Source organism: Onychostruthus taczanowskii, unplaced genomic scaffold (genome assembly GCF_017590055.1).
Source record: "Onychostruthus taczanowskii isolate IOZ18803 unplaced genomic scaffold, ASM1759005v1 scaffold28, whole genome shotgun sequence".
NCBI lineage: Eukaryota > Metazoa > Chordata > Aves > Passeriformes > Passeridae > Onychostruthus > Onychostruthus taczanowskii.
Genome location: NW_024500128.1, coordinates 3,926,086 through 3,950,452, shown reverse-complemented (window position 1 = coordinate 3,950,452; position 24,367 = coordinate 3,926,086). Strand labels below are relative to the sequence as shown.

The window sequence follows — 24,367 nt, the reverse complement described above, 5'->3', positions numbered from 1 at the left end:
GGAGCAGCCTTGCTGCCTTTCCTGGTAGTTGCCAATTTTCATGGTTACAATAATTAGTATTTGCTTTCTATATGTTTTTAGTCTAATTTTTGTACTAGTAAAGTACAATTTTTAGTACCAAACAGGTTTACAATAGAGCTTACCCTTCCTTGCGGTGTGGAGTGGAGTTCTCTAGACATGCACAATTGGGTCCAAGTATGATTATTGTGAGTAAAGTTGTGTGGTTTTGCAGTCTCATAGATTTTTTTTTTTAAGATATAACCCAGAAATAACTTGCTTTATGTCTATATCTCAGCATTGTATTTAGTTTTGCTCCTGAAAACTTGTGGCATTCAGCATCTCTGGAAGGTAGCTTTTGGAACATGTGATGTCAAAATCTTGATCCTCCTGGGTCAGATGGAATCAAGAGAACTCGGCCTTGCAGACACTTACTTTGCAAATTCTGTTTCACTGTGTTTCCCAAAAGGAGATAAATACTTTTTTTTTTAAAAGTAGATGGCCTATAAAAAGAAGTAATGGTGAAAAGAGAGAAAGACTCTTTCTTGCTCCAAAAAATCTTTCATCACATTTTACTGACAATCTCGTGTAGTGTATTTCATAAACAACCACAAAATTATTTTCAATTTCTGTTTTCTCTTGGGAAGAAAAGAGGCTGAGGAGAAATATGACTGTTACCTGTAAGTACAATGGAAGGATAAAGGATTTAAAAAGAGATGGAAAGGAAGAAGGCTGATTGCAGAGGGTGGTTCAAGCCCAAGAACAAGTACATTTAAACTGGCTGTGAATAACAGATTGTTGGAAAACAGGAAGTCTCTTGGTCACCAGCAGTGAGGGTCTTCAAAGAGTTTTTCTACTGATAGCAAAACAGTGTACTTGTAATAGAGTATATCTTGAGCCCTATATTTGTGGAGCTTGTATTACCTTTATATTTAATCTGGTGGTTTGTTTCTTTCCTTTGGCCCAGAACCTGATGTGGCTTCAAGTGATGCCACCAATATGCAATGCACCATTGAGCGAGATGGGAACAGCTACGTGATCAATGGCAAGAAGTGGTGGAGCAGTGGTAAGTGTGGAAACCTAAATAAGAATGGCTAAGGTAGAATTTTTTCCAAGAACTATTAAAACAAAAGTTATTGTGCTCCATTTCTGAGATGAAAATTTCTCTTCTCTTGAGTAAAGGCAATAGAATGTAAAGCAGCAGAAGGAGCTGAATTGAGCTTTTGTTCTGTGAACCAAAGTCCAAGATTCAAATCCAGTTTGGGGATTTGGGCCCTTTTTGGAACCTCTGAATTTTGTTCACAAATTTTTTTTGCTATTTTCTTTAAACATTACCTCTTTCTATCAGTCAAATTACACATTTATGGCTTTGTTTTCATGAAGCTGTCTTTGGCAGCTTGTGTGAGAGGTTTGAGAGTACTGCATAGCTATAGTAAAATGTGGCTGCTTTTAAAGTAGCCTGTGATGTTGTTGGACTGACTGTTAAAGGAGATTTCCTTATGTTATAATTCCCAGTAAAATCAATGCATTGTACTGTAAGTGGCAACTGTCCCTGATATTGTAGTACTGTTACTTTTTGGCCAAAACATGTGATAGCAACTTGCTAGTCATCATTCCCTGGGAGTTTGGAATCCAAACTGTTGTATATGAGTTGTTAAACTTGAATGTTTCATTTATGTACACGATTATGACAGCTAGCTGCTGATACATGCTTGTGCAATACTTGGAGTCACCAGAAGATAGATCTCTCTCTCTGTTCTACTCCTGTAAAGCTGGCAGCAAAATGAGGCATGGAATCTTGTCTCCTGACCCAAGAGTGTTGCTTAACTGCTGGCTTTTTAGCCTTTGCTCTGGGTCAGTGTCTCCCAGCTGTGCATGGCAGTCCCTGAGGAAGTAATGAGAAAGTTTTAGGGGGTCACACACACAAAACAATATTCATAAAATTAGTTATGTGAATTATAAAAAGGAGAGTAAGCATAAGACAGCGTGATTTGGTTTGTCTTATTTCTAATAAATACAATGAGGGCAATCAAATTTGCATAAAGACAGATGCATAAAAGGCACAGCAATTCCAAGAAGTTTGAGAAACGTATTCATTTGGCTCTGTATTAGTCTCTCTTTCTGCCTGGCTAGGAAGGTGGGGGGGTTTTGTGGTTTTTGGTGGGTTTTTTGTTTGGGGGTTTTTTTTGGTTGTTTTTTTTTTTTTTTTTTTGGTTGGTTTTTTGTTTGTTTTTTGTTTGGTTTTTTTTGGGTGGGTTTTTTTTTTTTGTTTTTTTGTTTGTTTGTTTGTTTTTGGTTTTTTTTTTGTTCTTTTTGTTGTTGGTTTTCGTTGGGATTTTTAACTTTTGGGACATTAAAATCTTGGATGCGTGGGAATTCCAGAAGCCTGGCAGCCTTGTCAGTATGTCACTCTGTATTTGTGTCATAAATCACACATGCAAGGAGTCAGTTACTTCATGGAAGAAGTGGGGTTTCCTGTTATGCTCTGTATGTGTACAATAAATCCAGTGTGGCTTAAATAGGTCAGATTTATGGTGTACATGTAGAAAACCAGTCAGGCACTTCTGACTTATCTGTTCATGCCCTAGTATTTCTCAAAACATTCTGGGCAAACATTCTGTAAGCTTTTGTCATCCAAACAGGGAGAAGAGGCTCATGTCTTATTTATGCTACTGTTGTTTCTTGTCTGTCATTTTAGAGCTTTTTGATCCAGTCCATAATTGTGTAACTAGGAACAGTATCTAAAAATGAGAGATTCTTGTTGGCTTTCCTAATCTGTAGATGAGACACTTTGTCAGAGCCCACAGGATGTTTGAAGACAAGGACAGAATGCTGTAACACCACTTCTTCATTTTGAAAGCTAAGATAGCATGTCAGTACTTTTGAAATGCTTCCAGTGACTCATGGAAAAACTGCTGAATCCCTGCCAGCTCTGTGGCAGGGGATGGCCTTGGTACCTCTCTGTGTAAAAACTGTAAAATCCATGAGCTCCATATAGAATGGGAACCTCTTTTGTCAAGCAATGCCTCTCCCATTTGCTGGTTGGTAAATGCGTAGGATGAGAGATGTCAGTACCTGCTAAAACAAAACAAAAACAAAGATAAGAAAAAACAAAAGCCAGTGCACTTTTTCTATTCTTTGATTTTATTGTATCTCCATATACTTTAGCAGATACAGTTATTGCAGTGCTTGATTAATTTTAACAATTCTAAATAAAAAATCCAGACCTTGTATCTGAAGATTACCTGAACTTTTTATTACATTTATAAAAATCTAGAATATGGCAGCCACCCTTTGAGCACTGGTCTTGGTGAAGTTTAGGTTGAGCAGAAAAGAAGAGATGAAAGGTCATTTTTTCTGTAGTTATAGAAAAGGAGTTACTGGGGTACTTTTGTGGAGAATGTTGTTGCTTCTATACCTTTGTAGAAACACATAGAGAATGGCTTTTCCCCTCTCTTTCTCCCTCTTGGTTCTCAGCCATAAGCTTATACTTAATTTCAATCTGCAAGGTTATCTATGGAATGATAGCTGAGTTGAGAAATGGAGCTGAACTGTTAGGCAAATGTTCTAAAGTTTTATAAAATAGTTGAAGAAAGACAAGATTATTAACTTCTGGTACAAAGGTTCCTGTTGTTTGATTGGTGATTTTTTTTCTCTGTTTTAATTGCATGCTTAGATGTGTACTAGTTGTTCATTACACAGTTACTTAATTGCCTAGTACTATGACACTTAGAAATTTAAATCTTGAGGGTTTTTAGGTGTTTGGTTTTTATTGTGGTGCTTTTTTTTTGTTTGAGTTTTTTAATGTTGTTGTTTAATAAATATCTCAGGTTGTTTCTAGGGGTTTCAGTATTTAGTTCTTGCTTGATTCCTGTTCAGTTCTTGCTTGATTCTGATAAACACGTTCCACTTTGAAGTGCTTTGTGGTATCTTGGCAGGTTCAGGAATTCATCTGAAAGCTGACTTGCAGAGAAACAGCTGCAGAAGCAATACCCCCTGGAATTAGTTAACAATTTCCTTGGTTATGTAAGATGATGGAAGGAACAGAGGGCCTATATAGTGAAACTGATTGTTTCTTCAGTAGGGTCTTCATAATTCATAGAAATTTCTTCACATCTTCCATTCTGCTGCTGTCTTCTCCAGTACCCATAATTTTTTGCAATTTTCATGATGTGCATTTTGAAAGAGGCGCCCAGGAAGGCATAGAGGAGAGGGTTGAGGCAGGCATGGAACAAAGCAATGCTCTTGGTGACCTGGAGCGCCACGTCCATGGTTTTACTGGTGTGACAGTCTGTAACCAACATGTAGATGATGTCTAAGGCTCGCCACAGCTTCACGATGTTGTAGGGTAGCTGGGTGACAATGAAAGTAGCCACTACTGCCAGCAGAACCTTGAAAGGCCTGGACTTCTTAACATTTGCAGACCTAAAGATTGCCCGAGCAGTAGCGGAATAGCAGATCAGCATTACTAGGAAAGGAAGCAGAAATTCCAGGATAATTTCCAAGATTTGAATGGTTGATTTTAAGAGTGTTTCCATGTTCATTGGAAATATGGGAAGGCATTCGTTCCTCTCATAGTGTTTCTTGACTTGATTAAATATCAGCTCTGGGATACTGAGGAAAGTGGCAGCCAGCCAGACACAGATGCAGGTAACACTGCAGTGTTTGCCTACTCTTCTCTGGCCCTGGGATTCAGAAGTGGCCCTGTACCTATCCACACTGATACAGGCCAGGAACAGCATGCTGGAGCTGAAATTCATGGTGTACAGAGAAGAAGTGAGCTTGCACATTGGGTTTCCAAGTTCCCATCCCTGCACTGCGTTTGCAGCCCAAAAAGGGAGGGTGAAAAGCAGGAGCAGATCAGCAATGGCGAGGTGCATGATATACACGTCTGTCTTGGTCTTGGGTTTCTTGCAGGAGGCGTAAATTGCAACCACTAACGAGTTTCCAGCCACTCCAACCGTGAAAGCCAGTGCATAGAACACTGGGAGGAATAATTTTCTGAAATTTCTCACGTCACTTTTTTCACAGAGAAGCTCATAGGTATTGTAATCTATAAGAGGGTTGAGATCATCCTCCTCATCCTCAATCCAGTAATCTGTTGAGTTATTCATATCTCAGACCGTGGCAAAGCTACAAGACACAAAAAAGTGGGGAGAAGGGAACACCAAAGAAATAATATTGGGTGTGAGTTCTAAAAATTTCTGTTGAAACCTAAAACCCTTCTTCAGGGCTGCTTATACCTCTCAAATTTAAGGAACTTGGATATTCAGAATACATTTGTGAATAATCAAAGTGAAGCTAGACAGTAACAGAGGCAGAGCAGACCATCTCAAGTTCTCACGTGAAATAGGGTAACTAAGGACATCAGTGGGGGCAATACATGTAAAATGGATTCAATTGAAATGCTTTCCTTACCCTTAGCATTTTGAGATTATAAAATGCTTGGAGTGCCCCTCAGTGATTTCCACATTTGAGTCAAGGAGCCATCATTGCTTTAACTGCTCCAGTGTGTTATGTTTGACAATATTCCATTGCACATAACTCTGTGTGTGCCTTCATGGGGTTCCCTCTCCAGCCTCTGCAAAGCAAAGGAATACCAGCTGAAGGCTGTAAATGCTGTTACAATCAGGTGTATAAGGAATACAAGCAGATTAGAGCTGAGGCAAGCAGCTGTCTGCTGTCATAAATTCTGACAAGTTTTGGATATGAGTATGGTACAAAGGAGAGGTTTTTGTTTATTCCTCAGGTACACTGTACATGCCCATTACAAAAAGCACAGCAGGGGGTCCATTGCTGAACAGCAGCAGAACAAGCCTAATTTAGTTTCCATCCCATACAGCAAACCATGCCCATGTGGAATTTCTTACAGGAGCGGATTGCTGTGGGTACACTGCGTGTTACAGCTGGAGCTTTTCAGGATGTTATGACAGAAAGGAATTTTATCACATACAAACTACTCACAAGTACCCAAACAGCTCAGAAACTCTGCTGGTTTTTCAAGTATGATCTCATGACAGATTTACTCTGTAAACACTGAGGCTGGCTTCTCACTGCCAGTTTAGGGTTGAAGTTTAAGCATTTGTATTTTCAGATTGTGTCTTAAGCAAGTTTGTGTCCTGCATTATTTTCTTCTTTTCCTGTAACTGTGTTCATTGTCTAATGTTCTGAAATTCTGTCTGTTGTAAAATAATTTCTGCAGTATCCTGTTTCCTTGGAATAAATGGGATTAAGGTTTTTTACCAGCAGTAGCAAAAATCAGCTGAGAATGAAAAACATATCCCACTTTTGTCATCATATGCAGTGTTCAGAATTTGAGGTCAATGTTGCTGAAAGCAGATTGTTATCTGATACTCTGCCCCAGAGCTACAGTTTGGCTTTTTCAAGCCTGAAAGAAAAATGCAAATACCATTTCTGTTTCTTAGACAATTATTTAAATAAAGTTTAAATGAATGTTTAAACTCCTAAAGTTTTTTTAATATATGTCTACTAGGAAAATGCAAGTTACTGATTGATCTCATAAGAAGGGATGCAGACCAATTAAATAGAGAGAAATTAATATATTTTATTTTTGTTTGATTTTTTTTTCAGTGATTCTCCTAGCCAAATTTTTTTAAGCGTATTAGTTTAAAATTAGCTATCTGGTTTAGCTCCATCTTTAATGACTTTGTTGTATTATTCTCTTAACATGTCTTAACACTTCCCATCAAACTTTAAAAAATGATTACTCCTTTTTAAGTCTTGCAATTTATTCTTTATTGTTGCCATGAGATGTGCAGAATGGAAAAGGAGAGTCACTCTACTTAATACTTCGGCAGAGGGATGTCTGTTCTATTCCTAACAAGCTGTGTTAGCAGGATTCTCCAGCAGCAGTAATCTTTTGCAGCTTTATAGTACTTTGAGGAGAGATTTAGTTATCAGCAGCAAAATAACCTTTTCTTATTAATTTTTTTAGTAGAAGAGAAACTGCAGCAAGAAGAGTTTAATCCACTTAGCTGAGATTTGACGAAAATTAGAAGTTAAATGAAAAGATTTGGTTGTGGTCTTAAAACACTAAATACAGAACCCATCAAGGAACATTTAATCAAATTGTATCACTGACAAATTTACTTGAAAGCGAACCAGTAAACATTTCAGGGCAAACTTTAAAAGTTTGTGTATGACAAAGTAGTTTGGCTGTGATTCTGTTCTCAGCTGCCTGATAAGCTTTTGCTTGCCCTGAGTTCATGACAGAAACAAAGTTATCTAAAATGCAACAGTTGACATTTCTCCCTTAAAAGCACAGTTGTGTTTTGGCTCACATTTCTTTTTCCTGGTAGCGCTGTTTCTCAGGCACACGAGTATGTGCCCATTGCAAACAGCCAGCAGTCCTGTGGGAGTCAGGCACTGAAGAGTGGTGGAAAAGCTTAGTTTAGTCTCCATCCCACACAGGGAGCCATGCTCACATGGAATTTCTTACAGAAGCAGATTGCTGTGGGTACACTGCATCTTCCAGCTGGAGCTTCTCAGAATGTTATGACAGAAAGGAATTTTGTCACATACAAACTACCCACAAGTACCCAAACAGCTCAGAAGTTGATGGTTTTTCAAATAGTTTTCTAGGAGGTATACTAATAAATGTATTAGATCTGCAACTGCATGTTTTCTTGCAGAATTGTTTCAGCCTTCCAGTCAGATAGAAATTCAGTGTTTCTGTGTATTTAAACTTGATGTAGGGATTGTATAAATGATGGTGAATTAAGTTAATATCCCTAGTTTAAACAGACAGATTTTTTCCTCTGATAAATTAAGCAGTATTCTGTCCTGCTACTGAGCAAATCTAATTTTGATACTGGAAAGGAGACGTGCTTTAGTGAAATGACATATCTCTGTAAAGCAAACTTAATTAAGAGTAAATGTATGCAAATAAGATATCATCCAATATAAAGAGCAGTAAAGATTAAAACAAAATTTACCTTTTGTCAGCAGATGAGTAGCAGGTACTGCAATTGAGATGTGCCTCAGTGAAGTGATCTCAACTGCTCTGACACATTGCATTTTGTCTTCAAACACCACACCCTCATGTGGAAGTCCGTTGCACTTTCATTTTGACTTGACAGTTTAAAAAAACCTTTTAAAAATTGTGCTTTCCTGGCAACTCTTCTTGTGTTGAACATGTACACTTCCTACATTCCTTCCTGTTCCAACAAACTGTGACTGCTCTTTGGAAGGTCAGGATGCTCTTGCTGCTCCTCTTTGTTGTTTGTGGTTTTATTCCTGGAAGTCCAAATGTTTTATACATCATCAAGAGGCTTTTATCAAACAGCACATTAAAAAGGTGAAAAGGATAGAAAGGAGGTGCATCCGGGGCTGAGTTACTGGCCCATACACCAAAGGGAGTCACTCCTTTCTTTCCTCAGGGGCAGTACTGTGCTTTTGATGGCTGACTGTATAAGGTTTAAATGGATATTACATCCCCTCCTTACATAACTTTTTAGGGGATACAATAGAAAGATGAGTTGCTTTTTGTGAGGTGGGGAAAGGGGTTCTTTCAGTGTGTGAAACCAGAAAATATGTGAAGGCAAGTGGCAAATTATCAACCAGAGTACAAGCAGATAGTCCTGCATCCTGGGGGAGACTTCTCAGATTGAATGTAACAATCTAATGAGCTTCAGTAAATATTGAAGCCCAGCAACACAGAGAGATATTAAGGAGACCAGAGGTCAGATTTTTGGAGTTTTTTGACATGCTGGTGCACCTGCCATGACTGGATTAACCTTCTGTCTGTGCTTCAATTATTTTGAAATATGTGAAAGGAAAGATGGGAAAGAATGTAATGGGCAGATGTTTTCCATATGGTATATTTTGTTACAGAATGACAAAGTAAAATGGGCTGGGAGAGGAATTGCAGCCTAGAGGAAGAGTGCCACAATATTTGTGCATTTTCTACAATGCTTTCGTTGATACAGTTATCACAGTACTTCAGTGGTGCTCTTCACAGTGGTGGATAAGATGCTTGGGCTCCTTCCCAGCCATCTCCTCACAGGTCGTGTCATGGCTTCAAGGCCTGAGCTATATCCCTTTAAAACAAATTAAAATTTCAATTCTGAATAGGCTTTGTCTCAATAGGGTCTCCAAGAAAATGGAATAATCAGGCTAGAGCTGAGAATGCTCCCAGGGAATTGTGTGTTGCCTGCAGAAGTGCCCAAGAGGTTTTGTGTGCAGGCTGTAGGAAGGCAGTTCATGTGAATCCTGCCTTGTTATTGCAGTTCCTCAGCTCCTTGTAACTTTTCAGGGGTGCAGGGAAGAAATAATATTGTCATGTGTGTATTTCAGTAGGGTAAAAAATAAAAATTATTTAGTAAGTAAGAGTGAATACGAAACAGATCTTAAGTAAAAACACTTGTGGCTGTGTGAAAGCAGCATGATGGCAAGGAAAAAACTGAGCTGAGCAGCTGCAGTCACTGGCACCAGTGGAGCCCGTGAACTCCAGCTGGGAATGACCAGCAGCCACATTCAGTGGCAGGACTGCAAAGCCCTTGCAGCTGCACAGCCTCAGCAGTGCCTGTTTGCTTGCAGCTACAGCTGTAGTCTTTGTCCTCCACATGAACCAGCTGCCTGCACTGTTATCTGGAGAAGACAAGATAAAACTGTGGAATACAACATGCTAGTGGATAGAAATTACTGTGGGCTCTTGGTGGGATGTGCCTGTGTGTGTCCCTTGTCTCCATCAGGAGACTCCCACATTCCAACAGTCAGTACCATGCTGCCATCCACATCCTTGTAGGACCAACATCCTAAGGGTGTTGGTCCTACAAGACTAGTTTCTTCTTGCAGGAGAGTCCAGAACTCTGGAAGAACAGGAAGCTGTCAGGTCTGTAAGCCACCACAGACCCCTGACCTTTAGCAGAGAGAAGTAACCTGCTGGGCTGAGGGGTGCAGCAGCCAATGTGGAAAAAATCATAGGTATTCAGGCACTAGTTCATCTGGCCTTAGTCATCTTAGACAGGAAATTGAAGACTGAACACTGAAAAATAGATTGTAACAATTAAAGTGCTGCTGGCTTCTGGAAACAGACTTTATAGCAGATTCCTCAAGTACAGGTGGTACTCAAAGCTTGTCACATTTAGTAGTCTCTCCACCAGAAAGAACCTGTGTAAGTTGATTGTGTGAAGATCAGTAAACTTAAGCATGTTATACCCCTGATAGCAAAGATTAGGCTTCTAATGGGATTGTGATCAACACTCTAAGCATGTTTTACAATAGTGTCTTTGCCTCACTATGTGAGTAAGTGCCATGAAGAGTTCAAAAGTGTAAGAAGCTGGTTAAACCAAAGATGTTTGCCAGTGTAGCAGCATTGTGGTCTAAAAGTTTTGGTTTGTGCAGTCATATACATGGAAAACTTTATTGAAAGCTCATCAATATGGAAATGTAGTTAAAACTGACCACCTGAAACATCTGGTGTTTATTCAATTGTGAGTTTTCTTGCAGAAGTACTTCTAACTCTTACTCACTCTCTGACTCTTCCCCTCCATCTTGCAGCAACATCTTTGAATTCTGTAAGTGATGTGAAAATGTCATTTACAAAAGAGATGTTTATTCCAGGCTGTTTGCATTCCATCCAAAAGCACTGGAGTTTTTCAGAGTCTTGCATTAGACCAGAACTTTTTTCAGTCTTTTATAGGTCAAAGTGACATAAAATTTATTTTAGTTTTTCAGGACTTAAGACTCTAAGGAGTGGAAGGGCCAGGAATCTGCTGTCCTTTGCTGTGCTTAGATAGGAACAAGCACATAAAAGACTGGAGTATTCATTTGCCTTCCAGAAATGTGTACAAATGATTTAGGACATCTAACCAGATGTCCAGCTCTCTGTGAACTTCTCATTAAGTTCAACATGAAAGCTTCTTCTGAGGTTTTGTGAGTTTTTGGGGTTTTTTTCATACAACATGGTTAAATTTGCCCTTTGTTTTGAAGCAGGGATGTGATTGAGGATTATTTACAAACAGTTTTTCAGGAGTTTCCAGAAGGTCAAAACATCTTTTGTTGTAAACCTCACTTGAACACAGGTCTGTTTTGGAAAATAGCACTTGTGCAATTCTTTACCTTCCATGGAAAAGAAGAGTCAAATACCCCTTGTGCAGTGGTGACATTTCCCAGTGCAGGGTAGTACCCTGCAAAGCATATGTTGGGTCATTTGGGGCTGATCAGCTGCTTGTTGCAGTTGCCCAAATGAGCAAAGTGTTTGGGATCAAGTTTGGTTGGGGTTTTTTTCACCAAGTTGATTTATGCTCCTGCCCAAAGCTCTTCACTGGGATTTTTTGCATTGTTGGCATTGTACAGCTCATGGGCCACTCTGTAAGCCCCCTCTGGAAACAAGGGCTGAATACCATATTGCAAAAGAGAAAAGTAAACATCTGGCAGTCTGGCCCTCCAAACCGGCAGTGTTTAGCACAATTGAGTAAATCTCTCTCCCGCTTCCTGGCCATCACAGTGGCTGTTTGTAGGAGGAAGTGGCTCAGCTCAAAGCCAGGTAGTTGTATTGTCCAGACCAGAGTCTCCCAAGCCTTGTGAGAACAGCTGCCAGAGAAGTCTTAAAGTTGTATTTGCTTCTAACCTCAGAACAAAGCCAAGCTGCTACAGATCAAGCCTTGAATTGAATCTCTACAAGGCTTGTCATCTGCACTAAAAAATTACTGATTGCTACACCCATTGGGTATTTTTCCCTAGCTTTATTGTTTGTGGGAGGCTTTGATAGGAATGCGAGCATGCTTTGGTACTAAGAAACCTTTAAAGAAAAAGACAGGAGGATTAAGGATCATAGAAATGTTTTAATCAATGGTAGAATCTTTTTCAGCACTAGTACATTAAAGTGCTTTCTTTATGCTACAAAGGCTTAATAAATATGTCCATAATAAGAAACATCTCAAATAATGATATCAATGGCTTGAAATGTTAGCAGGCGATTTTTCAGGTAACAATTTTCACTCAGATCTTTCTTCAAAGTGCAATTTAAAATAATTTGTGTAAAGGGGGAGAAATCCTGCATTCCAGAGAAATTATGCTGAAGTAGTAGCAAAGTTATCATGGTAATCTTTTGATAGCCTTATCTGCATAATTTGGTAACAATGTGGTTGGTGTTTCATTCCCACATAGACCCTCCAGTCTTTATAGGTTGAAGAATTTTTAAAAGTTTTACTTTTGAAACGGCAGCATGCCACCTTGATAGATGTGCTGTTGTATCACATTTATTTGCTCAGCTGTAATGGAGACTGAAGTAATCAGATTCCATTTCAAGTACCTTCTTGTTCCCTTTTCATAGGAATAGGTGATGGACCTGGAGGGTTTGGATGTTTGGCTTTTCATGTTCCCCTTCCCACAAGTCAGCTCCCTTTTTTGCGTGTTGAGTACTAATATGTATTTTGTTTCAGTGTGATATTCAGAATATAAACACAGGGGTAGATTGCATTTCCTGCCTCACAAAAGGAAGGCAGTAGGGTTTCTTGTTATGAAACTTGATTCTACATTGAAATCTATGCTAAAAACAATTTTTGTGTTTGCCATTTTTTTAAGGTGCTGGGAACCCAAATTGCAAAGTTGCAATTGTAATGGGCAAAACCAAAAACTCATCAGCATCCAGGTAAGAATTCCTAGAAGACTCAGAATTCCCTAAAACTTGTTCCCTGGAGGAGTCACTGTTTGCAAATTTTTGTCAAGTGAAATGCCATTAATTGCCTTGACCAGCTGGATGTGCTCCTAAATTAGAGGGATATTTTAAACCTCAGCACCTATTGTAGCCTGAGTTCCTGCTTTGCTGTCAGATGCTGTTGACTGAGTCCTCCCAACCTTTCCACTCTTACCATCTTTCACTGGCATGCTTCCCACCTCTCTCCATTGCACCAGCAATGCACCAGTGTATATGCAGATTTGTGATGAATTGGATCAGGAAATTTTGGGGGCTTCACTAGCTTTATCTTCGTCACATAAATTTTAGTCTGCATGAGTTGTTTAGTCTGCATCAACAACCAACAACTCTGGCTTACAATTTATTTTGTAAGTGTAGTGTATATTAACACCAGGAAGAATTAAATAATAGTGCTTGTATAATAAAACCAAAACTTTTCAGAGCTTCCCTGAACAGAATGGGTACAAGTGGCACATCAGAGACCTGAAGTTACTGATTAAGTTTTTCACAAAGTTTTCTGTAGATAAAGAAAGTTAAGTCTGAAACATGGGGTGTTGGTAAGGTGAAGCTGTGTAAGCAGAGAGCATTGCACATCTTAAATCAGACCTACTCATTTACTCATATGTAAACATAATCCTTACCTCTTCTTCTTTGACACAAACATGTTCAATTAATTACCAAACTAGAATTGCAAGCTTTTGCAAAAATTTATACAAGTAATGAATAAAATGCTCCATGCTGGTGCTATTAACATCACACAGCTTGTAACGCAAAAGAATTGTGACATTTATATCTAAGATGGATTTTAGCCCAAATTCCCTGGATAATCTGAAGTTTTTAGGTTTGGCTAGCTTCCACCAAGAAGCAATCAGTAACTTGCACACAGCACCCAGGAAGGTTGGCCTGGAAGTTGTACAGACAGTGGCATCTGTTGAGCTCTTAGAAGCTGAGGAGAAGTTAATGGAGGGGATTATGGAGGACACTCCACTTGCTGGAACTGGAGACTGAATTCACAGACCTGGGGCATCACCTCCAGTTTTGTGTGACTAAAAATTGGCCTTAGATATTCTGAAGGAATGTAAACATGGGGATGGATTTCTCTTTCCTAAGCTGCAGGCAAGCCAAGATGATGATTCTGATAAACTGGTTTTGAGCACAAAACAGAAAGGTAGAGGGGGAGGAACTGACTGGGTGATTCAGAACTGTGTGCACAGAAGTGACAGCAGCAGGAGTTTCTCAGTCATGGTGCATTAGGCACCACTAATATATGTTCACTTGTTGACTGGTGGATCAAGAAGGGTTGAAGCCACATTGTGTGGGCAGGATGGTGCAGATGGTACAGGTAAATCTCTGCACGTGCTTTATGCAAGTCCTAAATTAAGGATGGAAAATAAAAAAAGAAGGGACAGACAGAAGGGAGGCTCACATGTAACTTTGCTTTTTGTCTTGATCAGGTACAAGCAGCACAGTATGATTATTGTTCCCATGGACACCCCAGGGCTGAAGCTGATAAGACCTCTCTCAGTGTTTGGCTACATTGGTAGGTGATCATATTTATCAGCTATATGTGTATTAATTTATTAGCAGGCTCAGAAGCTGCAGTTATACTAATAAATATTGTGTATTAAATAAATCAGTAAAAGGGATATATAGAAGAAGGGTTAGGAACTGGAGGCCTGCATTTTTATCATCCTTCATTTTACCCTGCTGTTGTGTTTTCTAACTTTGTAGATGAGATCCATGGAGGACATTTTGAGATACACTTCAACGATGTGCGAGTACCTGTCTCCAATATAATCCTGGGTGAGTTTTAGCAGTGATTTATTTTAATACATACAACAATGAACCAAGCTTTATGAGACAGTGGTTTGTGTCGTGAATCACCATAAGTTATTTTACACAGCTTTGGTCAGTTGAGGGAGCCCACTCGTCCTTTAGCAGCCTTCCTGCTGTTTGAAGGTACCTTATTTAGAGCAGAAGGAAGCAAGGCAGCTCTGGCTGTCATGCAGGTATCATTGCCTTGAAGTGAGCAAAGCAAAGTCTGTAAGTGGTGCTCTTCCCCCAAAACCAGCTCTTGTAGACTTACAGACTTTTAGAAAGAACGTTCTGATGCATTCCATGGCTGGTACTTGGCAGAACTGAAAAAGAAATAACAAGCAGACCAGCACTGTGGTCCCCTGCAGGGAGAGCTCTGCTCTACTTCTCTCATTTAGAAGAAATCAGGATCTACACTATTTCCCCTCTGCTTCTTTTATTTTGTTATGGGGCCACTTCTGCTTGGAGCCTTGGACCCTTTCAGGAGGGAATCACAGAGTCTGCAGAGCCTGTTTTTCTTTCCAACCAGGTGAGGGCAGGGGGTTTGAGATAGCCCAGGGCCGGCTGGGGCCGGGCCGGATCCATCACTGCATGCGGTCCCTCGGTGCGGCCGAGGCCGCTCTGGAGATCCTGTGCCAGCGCGCAGCTCAGCGCGAGACCTTCGGCAAGAAACTCTATCAGCACGTAAGCACCTTCCCTCTTTGGCTCAGCCCACACACTCCGCACACGGACCTTTGTTTTGCCCACGCACAGCCTTGTGGCTCTGATAATGGCCATGGCAGCAGCTGTGCCCTAACCTTGAATTCCTATTCATAAAGCTTTGGGTGGCAAAGAGAAAAAAAACCAAACCATACTGCAAGGCTCCCATTTTTCACCATAATCTACAGTATCTTTTTTTTTTCTTTTCTTTTTTCCCCTTGCAATATGCAATGATATCCTTTGCTAGATCTGAATATGGATTTTGTCGCTGTGTGTTGTTCTCTACTTTTCCTGATCAATTTGGACAGGTATTTTTTCAGGCATGCAGCTTACATTTCTGTAATTACAATCTGAATTCACCATTTTTGTGTATCCATTCTGTCACCTAGCTGTCTCCATTCACAATCACTGGAGACACTTGGGGGTCTAAATTTCACTGAAAATGTTGCTTCTTTGATCAAGTATTTGTAGTTGCTTATGAAAGTACAAACCACATCAAGGGAAGACTGGAGATCTTTGCTCTTATCTTGCTCAGGATTGAAATACTGTTTCATGAGCAAGAGCTTGTTAAAATAATAAAAATATGACAGTCTGCTTTGTATAAGAACCATCAAAGTTTGGTAGTTGGTCTGTCATATTTCAAGTGTTCCTTAATCTTTCCCAACAGCTAGGATAGCTTTATTGGAAAAAACAAGTAAAAGCAATGGAAAGAGTAAATTGAATTAGCATCTGGCACAGATTGTAGCAAATTCTTTGTGCAAATCCAGAGGGAGCAACTCTACATATCTGTATTTCCAGTCATATCATTTCCCAACTTCCCTTCACCACCATAACCTAGAATGAGTAAGAGGTGCACGAGGCACACTCTGGTTCTCAGAAGCATGTTAAAGTAACATGATGTTTGATGAAGCCACAGGCCTCACCTGGAGGCAGCTGCTGAGCCCATGCAGGTTCTTCACAGTGAGGATGGGAAAGGACAAGGTGAAGGCGGCAGCTTCTTGAGTTCCAGTGTGCCTGTCCCTACCTAGGCCATCATTTATGACACCCAGAGCTGTTGACTGAAGAGAAATGAACACCCCACCCAGGTTCAGATCACATTTGCTGGCACCAGCCAAGCTGAGCTTCCAGACTGCACTGAAGCAAGTGCTGCACATCTGCTTTTGTGTCCTACAAAATCCACAGCCCTAGAAGTGGAGGCTGGCTCAGGCTCCAAACGGTTTTTGCACTGACAAGCATCACACATTTGTTTCTCCTGTGGTATGTTGGCTGCAGGGGGGAATTAACTAAGAAGAGCAGGGAAGGGCTGCCAAGATCATAACTTCATTTTGGATGCAAAGCGTTTCTAATTTATCATCAGTCAGAGGCAGCAGGCACCACCCTGCAGCTGTTCGCCTCTGTGTCATGCACCACACATCACACACCACCAGTTTAAGCAGAACAAGGAATTCCTCTCCTCTTTCACCCCCCCATTTCTGTATACTGGGACTTATCATATGGAGAGAAGACTGTGAGGGGTGGTAAGAGGTAAAGGAAAGCAGGAAGGAAAAAGCAGGCATGGAAGAGCTTCAGGAAAATGGCCAGCACACAGTGGGGTCTGATCAGGTGCCAGAAGCCACAGGTCTTCCATTTTTCTTGTTTCCTGGCAGGAGAAGAATTGCTCTATCTTTTAATATTTCTGTTAGTCAAGTGTTTTCTTTATTATGCCTCATATTAGATATACTTTAATTTGCACACAAGTGGCTGTAGGTTGACTGAACGTGCACATGCTGAGGAAGAGGGGAAGCTCCCTGTGTGTTCAGAGGCATTAACTGATGTCCTGGTGTTGGCTTTGGGATCTGCAGGAAGTTGTTGCCCACTGGATTGCGGAATGCCGTCTTAGCATAGAACAGGCGCGCCTGCTCACACTACAAACAGCCCGCAAGATCGACATGTTGGGCAACAGAAGAGCAAGGAGAGAGGTAAATTTTGTTTTTTGGTAGCTAAGACTTGGTGGGTGCAATGCCTGTGCATTCAGCTGGTTAAAAGACAAGGTAGAACATATTGTTAAAAATTATTATTCTAAGTGTAGAGTATAAATACATGTTGAAAGGACATGTGATTTTAATTGTCAGAAGATTGGGGAGTGATCTCAGGCAGAAGCAGAGATGAATCTGTTCAAGCATTGCTTGCTTGTCTCAACACAGTAAGATAGTTTTGAGTGACTGGAAACAGTTTTACCACACACCCTGGGGACGGGAACAGCAGAGCTCTCATCCAACCCCAAGAGGAAGGAATGTACTGAGAGATACCAATATTCAGTAAAGTGTTGGGTAAATATTTTCACTTCCTTATGGAACTATTACTGGTAATGCGAGTTCTTCTAACCACAGGTAGCCATGACCAAAGTGGTTGTTCCACGAGCTGTGCTTAAAGTGGTTGACTGTGCAATTCAAGTGTGTGGTGGAGCTGGAGTTTCTCAGGATTTTCCTTTGGCATTCATGTGAGTAAAAGGAGATTTCCTGTAAATTCTAAGCATTTATTTTATGATAATTTATAACACCAGTACATGCTGTTCCACCTCAGCATGAAATAATAGTGTGTGTCCCTTTAAGCTATAAAATTTAAAACAATTGTTTTTATAGTGCAATTAGCCTTACAAAAAATGAAAGCTGGCACTGCACCTGAGATAGTTCTTATCAGCAGTAAAGATGATGTGCTTCTAAAACTTAATGTTATCTCTTATGGCCTTGGGGAGAGGCGAAACTTCTGAATTCCCAGCCCACCCATCTCAATCCTGCCAGGAAGGTTTTGCTGCAATATCTCCCATGTGACAGCAGTTTACAAAGCAAGGCGTGTGAAAAGGGCAGCAAAAGCAGTGCTGAGAGCTCCCGTGTGAGCCTGTGTGGCTGCTGTGGCAGGTCAGGAGCCCAGCCCTAACTCAGCTCTCCCCCCATAGGTTCGCGTCCATACGCACCTTGCGCCTAGCAGATGGGCCCGATGAAGTTCATCTCTCAACAATTGCAAGGTGGGAACTCCTTGAGCAGTCCAAGAAGCTCACTGCAAAAATCTAATGTCAGCATAAAGCCTTCTCAAATGGAGGGAAGATTAAGGAAAAGTTTCAGTGTAATAATGGTATCCAAGGTAAAACTGAATGAATACAAAAACTTGATTCTAACTGGAAGCAATTCTCTCACTATTTTCACTTATTACACTTAATACTTATGGGCTTGCTTTTAAGAATTTGCAGCACACCATGCAATAACTTATCTGGGTTTCTTTATAATACTAAATAAAATCTATTTTCTAACAGGCCTAAAGTGCTTTCTTTGGTCTGAATCAGAGCATTTTATCCTTTTATTGTAGACAAAGTAGTTCTGAGTCAGAAGTCCCACACAATTTAATTTATTGCAAGCTAGGCTAAACTTTTGAATTTGTTAAATTGACAAACACTGGTGGTAGTACCTTGCTTTTTCTTTTCCAAAGCTCAGCTGCAGTCCAACCCTCTCTTCTCCCCAGTTCCTGCTCTCAGCTGCCTTCCTTGTCGCTGAGACTACACTCAGTCCTGCCCCCAGCTCCCTTCAAGTGAGGCTCAGGACAGCACAGAAGGCTGGAGCCTGGAGTTAGGGTGTCACTGGAGTGATTCCTGGAGTTAGGATAATCACTTCTCAGCTTACACAGGGCTGGTAACTTAAGGGCAATGAAGTTAAAGACACAAGGGTTTACTGTTTGCTTGAACAAACAACCTCCCCCCTCCAAGCTCCTTCCTGTTGGTGCCTGGGGAGAACACACTGAGCTTGGCTGAGGCTGTGCCAGTTCTGTCCTTGAGCCCAGAGCCGAGTGCTCACCTAAGGGTGTCCAGCTACAGCTGCAGTGGTCACTTGAGGGGGGGGTACAGTGGCAGAGTACCTAGAACTGGAAGCATTCCATGAAGTTCCTTACCTCATTATACTTAAAACCAAGATTATAACCTCTTTTGAGAAAGCAGTAATTCTTGTTTGCATTTCCATCCACCTTAGTTTCCTCTTATTTCCTGCCAAGAATGTTTTCCAGCAAGTTGAGACTGTCAGCAGGTCAGTGGCTGAAATGCACTTCAAATACAAAACCACCTGCACTGTACTACTGCATGTGGTTTAGGAGTTCTGCTCTAGACTGTCAAAACCTGCACAAAGTGTTTTTTCAGCCAAGAATGCGCAAGCTCATATTTAGCCACGTTCCAGTTAGGGTCTCTGACCACCCTAATTTCTCTCACTTTCAATGAACAGCTAGACAAGAATACCACCTTTATCTCATTAACAAGGCTCTTAATTCCCTTTATTTTAAAATTCTATGTACATATGAATGATCTGTATAATGTACACTCAATATAGAAAGTTTTTATATACTGGATAATGTATAGAACATTTCACAATTACACTAATTTCTTACATAACATGTCAACTTTTTAAGGTTTTTTTGCTGAAGCTTCATCAATTTGGTCAAGCCAGTTATACATACAAATGTCTAATGCTGTTTGATCCGAGGAAGAAGATAATGTTAATGATTAAGGACATGAGTGAACTGGTGCAGGAACAAACCCTTTTAGGTCATGTTCAATGGAAGTGATCACATCAGACTGAGAAATGGAAGGGATGCCCTTTTAGTGGGGTCGGTGAGGTCAAAGTTATTTTAGCCCAATTCCTCTAGACTGTAGCTCAACTCCAGTCATGCTAATTCATAAAATATAAAAACTAGGAAAGTTTGATTCACAGTCTTGTAAACAAATATAAAGGAACAAAATGTGCTTATGTACAACAAGAAAAAAAATTCTTGTGTACCCATTTCAGCTGATCCACAGAGTGCTTTCTTGTGTTACAGTGTGGTAGTTAGAATCACTGACTTTTCCTAGAAAAAAAAGTCATAGAAAAAAGGAATAACACTGTCATAAACACCTGGCAAGGCAGTAAGTTCACTTCAATGTATTGGAGGAAAGTGCTGTTCCTCATCACTGGCCAGTCTGCCTTTGTCTCTTCCACAAGGATTTCCAGTCCTTAGCTGACATCTCCCACTTCGTTGTCTACCGGGGGTGGTACGTTGGGCATTACGGATGATGTTGTCCCTGCAGTGAGGTAACCAGCAACTCCAGGGCCTTTCAGGAGGAAAAAAAATACTGGTGATTAGTTTTCCTTCTACTGGGTGACTGAACAGCTTTATTTCCTCTGCTAACACTCAGATACATCATCTAAGTCAACCAGACACCTTATACAAGAACATTTAAGAGTTTTCCTTTAGATTCTTTAAAATCTAGGAACACTAGAAACTTAAGACTTGTTAGTCTAACAAGTGGAATAGCTTGTGGGGACCATTTTTGGGCTTGCTCAGGTTTTAATTCTGATATGCCAAATAAATGAAAAAGAACCCCAACCACCTGCATTACCCATCTCACCTTCCATCACGGAAGCAGCAGTAAAAGAAAGGCCTTGCCATGGAATTAAGGTGAGTTCAGGCATGTGTTCCACTACTGGGCTCCTTGTGTATCTTTTCAGTGTGGTAAAGGTTTTTCCCAGCTGCATAATTCCAGGAAACCCAATGGGGTGCCCCATGAAGAAGCAGAACTGCCTAAAGCTTGTCTAGCCAGCATTTTGTGCCTTCAGTTGGAATAAAGTGACAGCATTCTTGGGATACAGAAATTTTATACTAGAGATGCAGGACTCACACCATTACTAAGTTTCTGTGTTGATTACAACAGGGACAATCAGTTTTGCCCTGCAGGTAAAGCCCTGGAATTAAAATCTGGAATTAAAAATTTAGTCATATAGAAACTTTCAACAAATGCAATAAAAACTTAGGTTACAGCATGAAGTGTTTTAACAGTAATTCTTATCATATTAGTGACTAGAAAATGGATCACTCACAAAATGTTCCTGCACCAATACAGCAACTGACTTGCTCTTAGGCCTCCAGCCTACACTGCCAATATTCAACATACTAAGTTCTGCTGAGTCCTCTACTCTTCTCCTTTAAGGCATCCTCACTGAGTTCTCCCACATTTACTGTTCCTCCCACATTTACTGTACCCTCCTTTCTCATATTTCAGTCAGAACATCGGAGTGTGGTTGGTCTCCCTGCGAACACTGGGCCCACACTACTCCTGCGGGGCAGAGAGCAAAGCAAGCAGTGCCTCTGGCAAAACAAAGCTCTCTGACTGCAGGAGGGGACCTCTCTTTGCCAGCCCATCAGTGGAACCTGCCAAGTATCACACCCACTGTTACCCATCCTAGTGCAAAAATTCCCAATAGTTATCTTGTGCCTCAAGCTTTTCCATTATGGAGGATTCCTAACATAGTTCCAAAGTTGAATTCCTGTGTAGTACCAGCCAGTGCAGGTGTCAGTGTAGTGCTTCTGTGTGCTTGAGGAAGGCAAGTGTGCCGGTGTTGGGCAGTTTGGGACCACGCATTTGTACAGCTCTAGGACATGCATCTGTTACTCGGAATGCAGCGAGCGCAGCGTGCGATCTGCGAGGTGGTATCTACCTGCTTTAGAGAGCTACACAGAAGTTAGCAAGCTGCCTGACACAGCAGATCTAAAGCCCACTTCTCAGGTGAAGGGGACTGCTGCCAGTTAGAAGGGAAGGAGAAGAGACACCTGAGGGAAGAGAAATAAGCAAGGGAAGTTTCAAGGGAAGTGCAAATAGCAAAGCAATTTGAAGCAAGACATAAGGCAGAATACAAGATAAGAGAGGTTAAAAATAAAGCTTGGTTTCCATCTACATTTTGCATTTGTAGAGCACCTTCATTCTACATTGGCAAGCACTTAAACATTAGGCAATTTAAAAGCAGCACAGGCCTTAAGGCAGTTGGAAAACTGTATTGCCCCCAGGCTCAAGCCTGACCATATCTAGTATAGTTTCAGTTCTTGGCCAATAATCAGTCAGCATTTTCTTCCTATTCCTAAATTTATAGTATTTATGAAATACCAAGGAAATTGAGTACAAACTGAATCAGTTCCAGTGTTCTTTGTCAAACTGGCATTAAACAATACAAAACCAGAAAACTCCTGTTCAGAGCTAAAGCACAGACTCCTATGTGAAAAAAATGCATCAACTGTTGCGATATCTACTCTCAAAATACAAGCAACTACTTCTACGAGTTGTAGTTCCTGACTTGAAAGGCTCTTGCTTCATTGTCTCAAAATACATGCTAGTATCTTGCAGGAAAAACTTTGGCCATCTGATTTATACCTCATTAGTTCAGTTATGATCAAAAGCTTTACCGAGATTCCTAAACTGGGTTAGATGAGAAAGTTCCATGTGGTACATGGCTGTGCCCACACTGGCTTGTCACGAAAGACTCTAAAACCCTACCTGTGAAGCAAAGCTTTTAAGACCGAGTGTTTGTTCAGCTGATGGCTACTGAGGCGCCAGAAGTTTGCAGACAGTTTGCTGCAATGTCATTATTTGCTACATCTGAAAATATTTTATGTGATAGTGATGTTTTGGACTGTGATACTGTGTCTGTCAAGTGCTGCTCAAGTGAAGGAAGAACAGCAGTTGATTTTCAGTGACATAACTGATCTGGGATTATGGCTGCACCATGCAAGGAAGTTCCCTCAGCTGCTAACCTCATTGTGCACACAGTGCACAGCACACACAGCTAAAATGCTCTTCTTCGCTATCTGTGGGGCTGGGGTGAATCTGGGGTGCTATTTCAATCTTGGTGGCACCAGGAGGGGACCCACCCAAGGTGCACCAATGGAGCAGTGAAGCGTATGCTGCACGCTCCACGTACGGGCATGACGCCACCCTGGCAAGCCACTGATTCTTGCTGGAACATAGCCTCATACTCCAGCCTATTAGTATTCCAACTTTTCCAACAGTACAACTACCTGCCTAACCCTAAAGTTGTGTTGATTCACACAGCCAACTGATACAGACAGTCTGAGTGATTCTGAAGACAGTTTACACGTCCCTCCAACTGTAGACAAACTTGTGTTCTAGAACTGAAGTAGACTGATCCCGAGAAAGCATGGAAAGCTACTGTCATTCATCAGTTTCAATTACATCTCTGCTCTATCACTACAGAGTACTTGCAAGTCTTGCAAGTGCCCAGATTCTGTTGCTAAGTATGTATGGTAAAGACTATGCAGAGAAATACATTCTCAACCAGCAAAAAGTTTACCTTTTAGTAAGTGTTTTAAAAACTTAGTGTATTTTTACAGCACTGACTGTTCAAACCACGTGATGGCACTAGATCCTGGGGATAAACAGTAACTCCAGAGTCCAGTGTGACAATTAAGTAACAGTTCAGTATAATTCAGGACATAAACAGGAAAGAGTTGCTAACCTGTGAGGTATCCTGATGTTTGTGTATCAGAAATGAACAAGTCGTGTTTCTGATCCTTGAAGGCACTCCACACAGAAGAACGGGACAGAATTTCATTTACCTACAGTATTTGAAGAGGTAACACAGTGAGCAAGTGCCATTTGTCATGTTCCAGGCAAACAAATGCATTTTCTATTGCCAAACCATTCTGAAGGGATTACACCAAAGAACATGGCAGTAGTTCAGGCTGCGATATGGAATTCGTGCACATTTACAAAGAGGCTTGTTTTTCCATGTGAATTGTGCAGCTGAACACAATATTCAAAAGGAGTTACTCAGTAGGTTGACTTTATCCTTTGGTTCCCAGAAAAGTGAACAAGGAAAAGCAACCCTAGAAGCAGCCCTTGCCACTCAGTGACAGCTGAGGAAGAATAGGACTTTTCCTGTACTAGAGCAAGATAGGGACTACTTGGAAGACAGACCTATTCCAAGCTTTCTCCCCTTGAGAAAGCTTTCAACAAAAGAGAAAGGCATTAAGAACTAGCACAGTTACTGGGACAAATTTTCTTAGATATACATCCATAAAGCTGCTGCAGTTATGTATTTATACCGAAAACAGAAGAGAAATTTACATTTATAACACAAGTTCTCAAGAGCTGTCAGTTAAAGATAACCAGCTCATAGAACATTTCTGCACTTGGGATTTGTCTTTATTAGTGGTCTTCACATGCATTGAACCAACGACTTCTCCACAAGCAAGAGGTGAAGAAATTCCAAACCATAATCATTTTGCCGTTGCAGTGTGTTAACACTTTAGGTGGAAGGATGCACATGACAGCCTGAAGATTAAACAAGGGATGTTCAGAGTTTGGTACACACTTACCAAGTGTCAAAGCCCAGATAAGGACTTGTGAATACT

The 24,367-nt window shown here is 40.8% G+C and overlaps 3 protein-coding genes across 6 annotated transcripts in view; 1 reads left to right on the top strand and 2 right to left on the bottom strand.

The window, feature by feature from the left end:
- Nucleotides 1–18,463, top strand: part of ACAD11 (acyl-CoA dehydrogenase family member 11) — a 29,203-nt gene extending 10,740 nt beyond the window's left edge. The window contains exons 13-20 of the mRNA XM_041407854.1: nt 965–1,063; nt 12,547–12,613; nt 14,113–14,198; nt 14,390–14,461; nt 15,003–15,157; nt 17,014–17,130; nt 17,542–17,651; nt 18,108–18,463. Coding sequence (XP_041263788.1) covers nt 965–1,063; nt 12,547–12,613; nt 14,113–14,198; nt 14,390–14,461; nt 15,003–15,157; nt 17,014–17,130; nt 17,542–17,651; nt 18,108–18,222 — 821 coding nt within the window. The 3' untranslated portion in view covers nt 18,223–18,463. The remainder of the gene's footprint in view (nt 1–964; nt 1,064–12,546; nt 12,614–14,112; nt 14,199–14,389; nt 14,462–15,002; nt 15,158–17,013; nt 17,131–17,541; nt 17,652–18,107) is intronic.
- On the bottom strand, nt 3,204–8,052 carry ACKR4 (atypical chemokine receptor 4). Its single transcript, XM_041407856.1, has 2 exons — nt 7,953–8,052; nt 3,204–5,130 (listed from the first exon to the last, which is right to left on the bottom strand). Exon 2 carries the CDS (start codon nt 5,109–5,111, stop codon nt 4,050–4,052), a length of 1,062 nt encoding a protein of 353 aa, XP_041263790.1. The 5' UTR covers nt 5,112–5,130; nt 7,953–8,052; the 3' UTR covers nt 3,204–4,049.
- A 982-nt stretch (nt 18,464–19,445) lies between the features above and the next one.
- Nucleotides 19,446–24,367, bottom strand: part of DNAJC13 (DnaJ heat shock protein family (Hsp40) member C13) — a 56,735-nt gene continuing 51,813 nt past the window's right edge. For all 4 annotated transcript variants that reach the window (XM_041407822.1, XM_041407824.1, XM_041407823.1 and 1 more), the window contains 2 exons: nt 23,470–23,569; nt 19,446–20,276 (listed from right to left, as the gene is read on the bottom strand). In XM_041407822.1, coding sequence (XP_041263756.1) covers nt 20,179–20,276; nt 23,470–23,569 — 198 coding nt within the window. In that variant the 3' untranslated portion in view covers nt 19,446–20,178. The remainder of the gene's footprint in view (nt 20,277–23,469; nt 23,570–24,367) is intronic.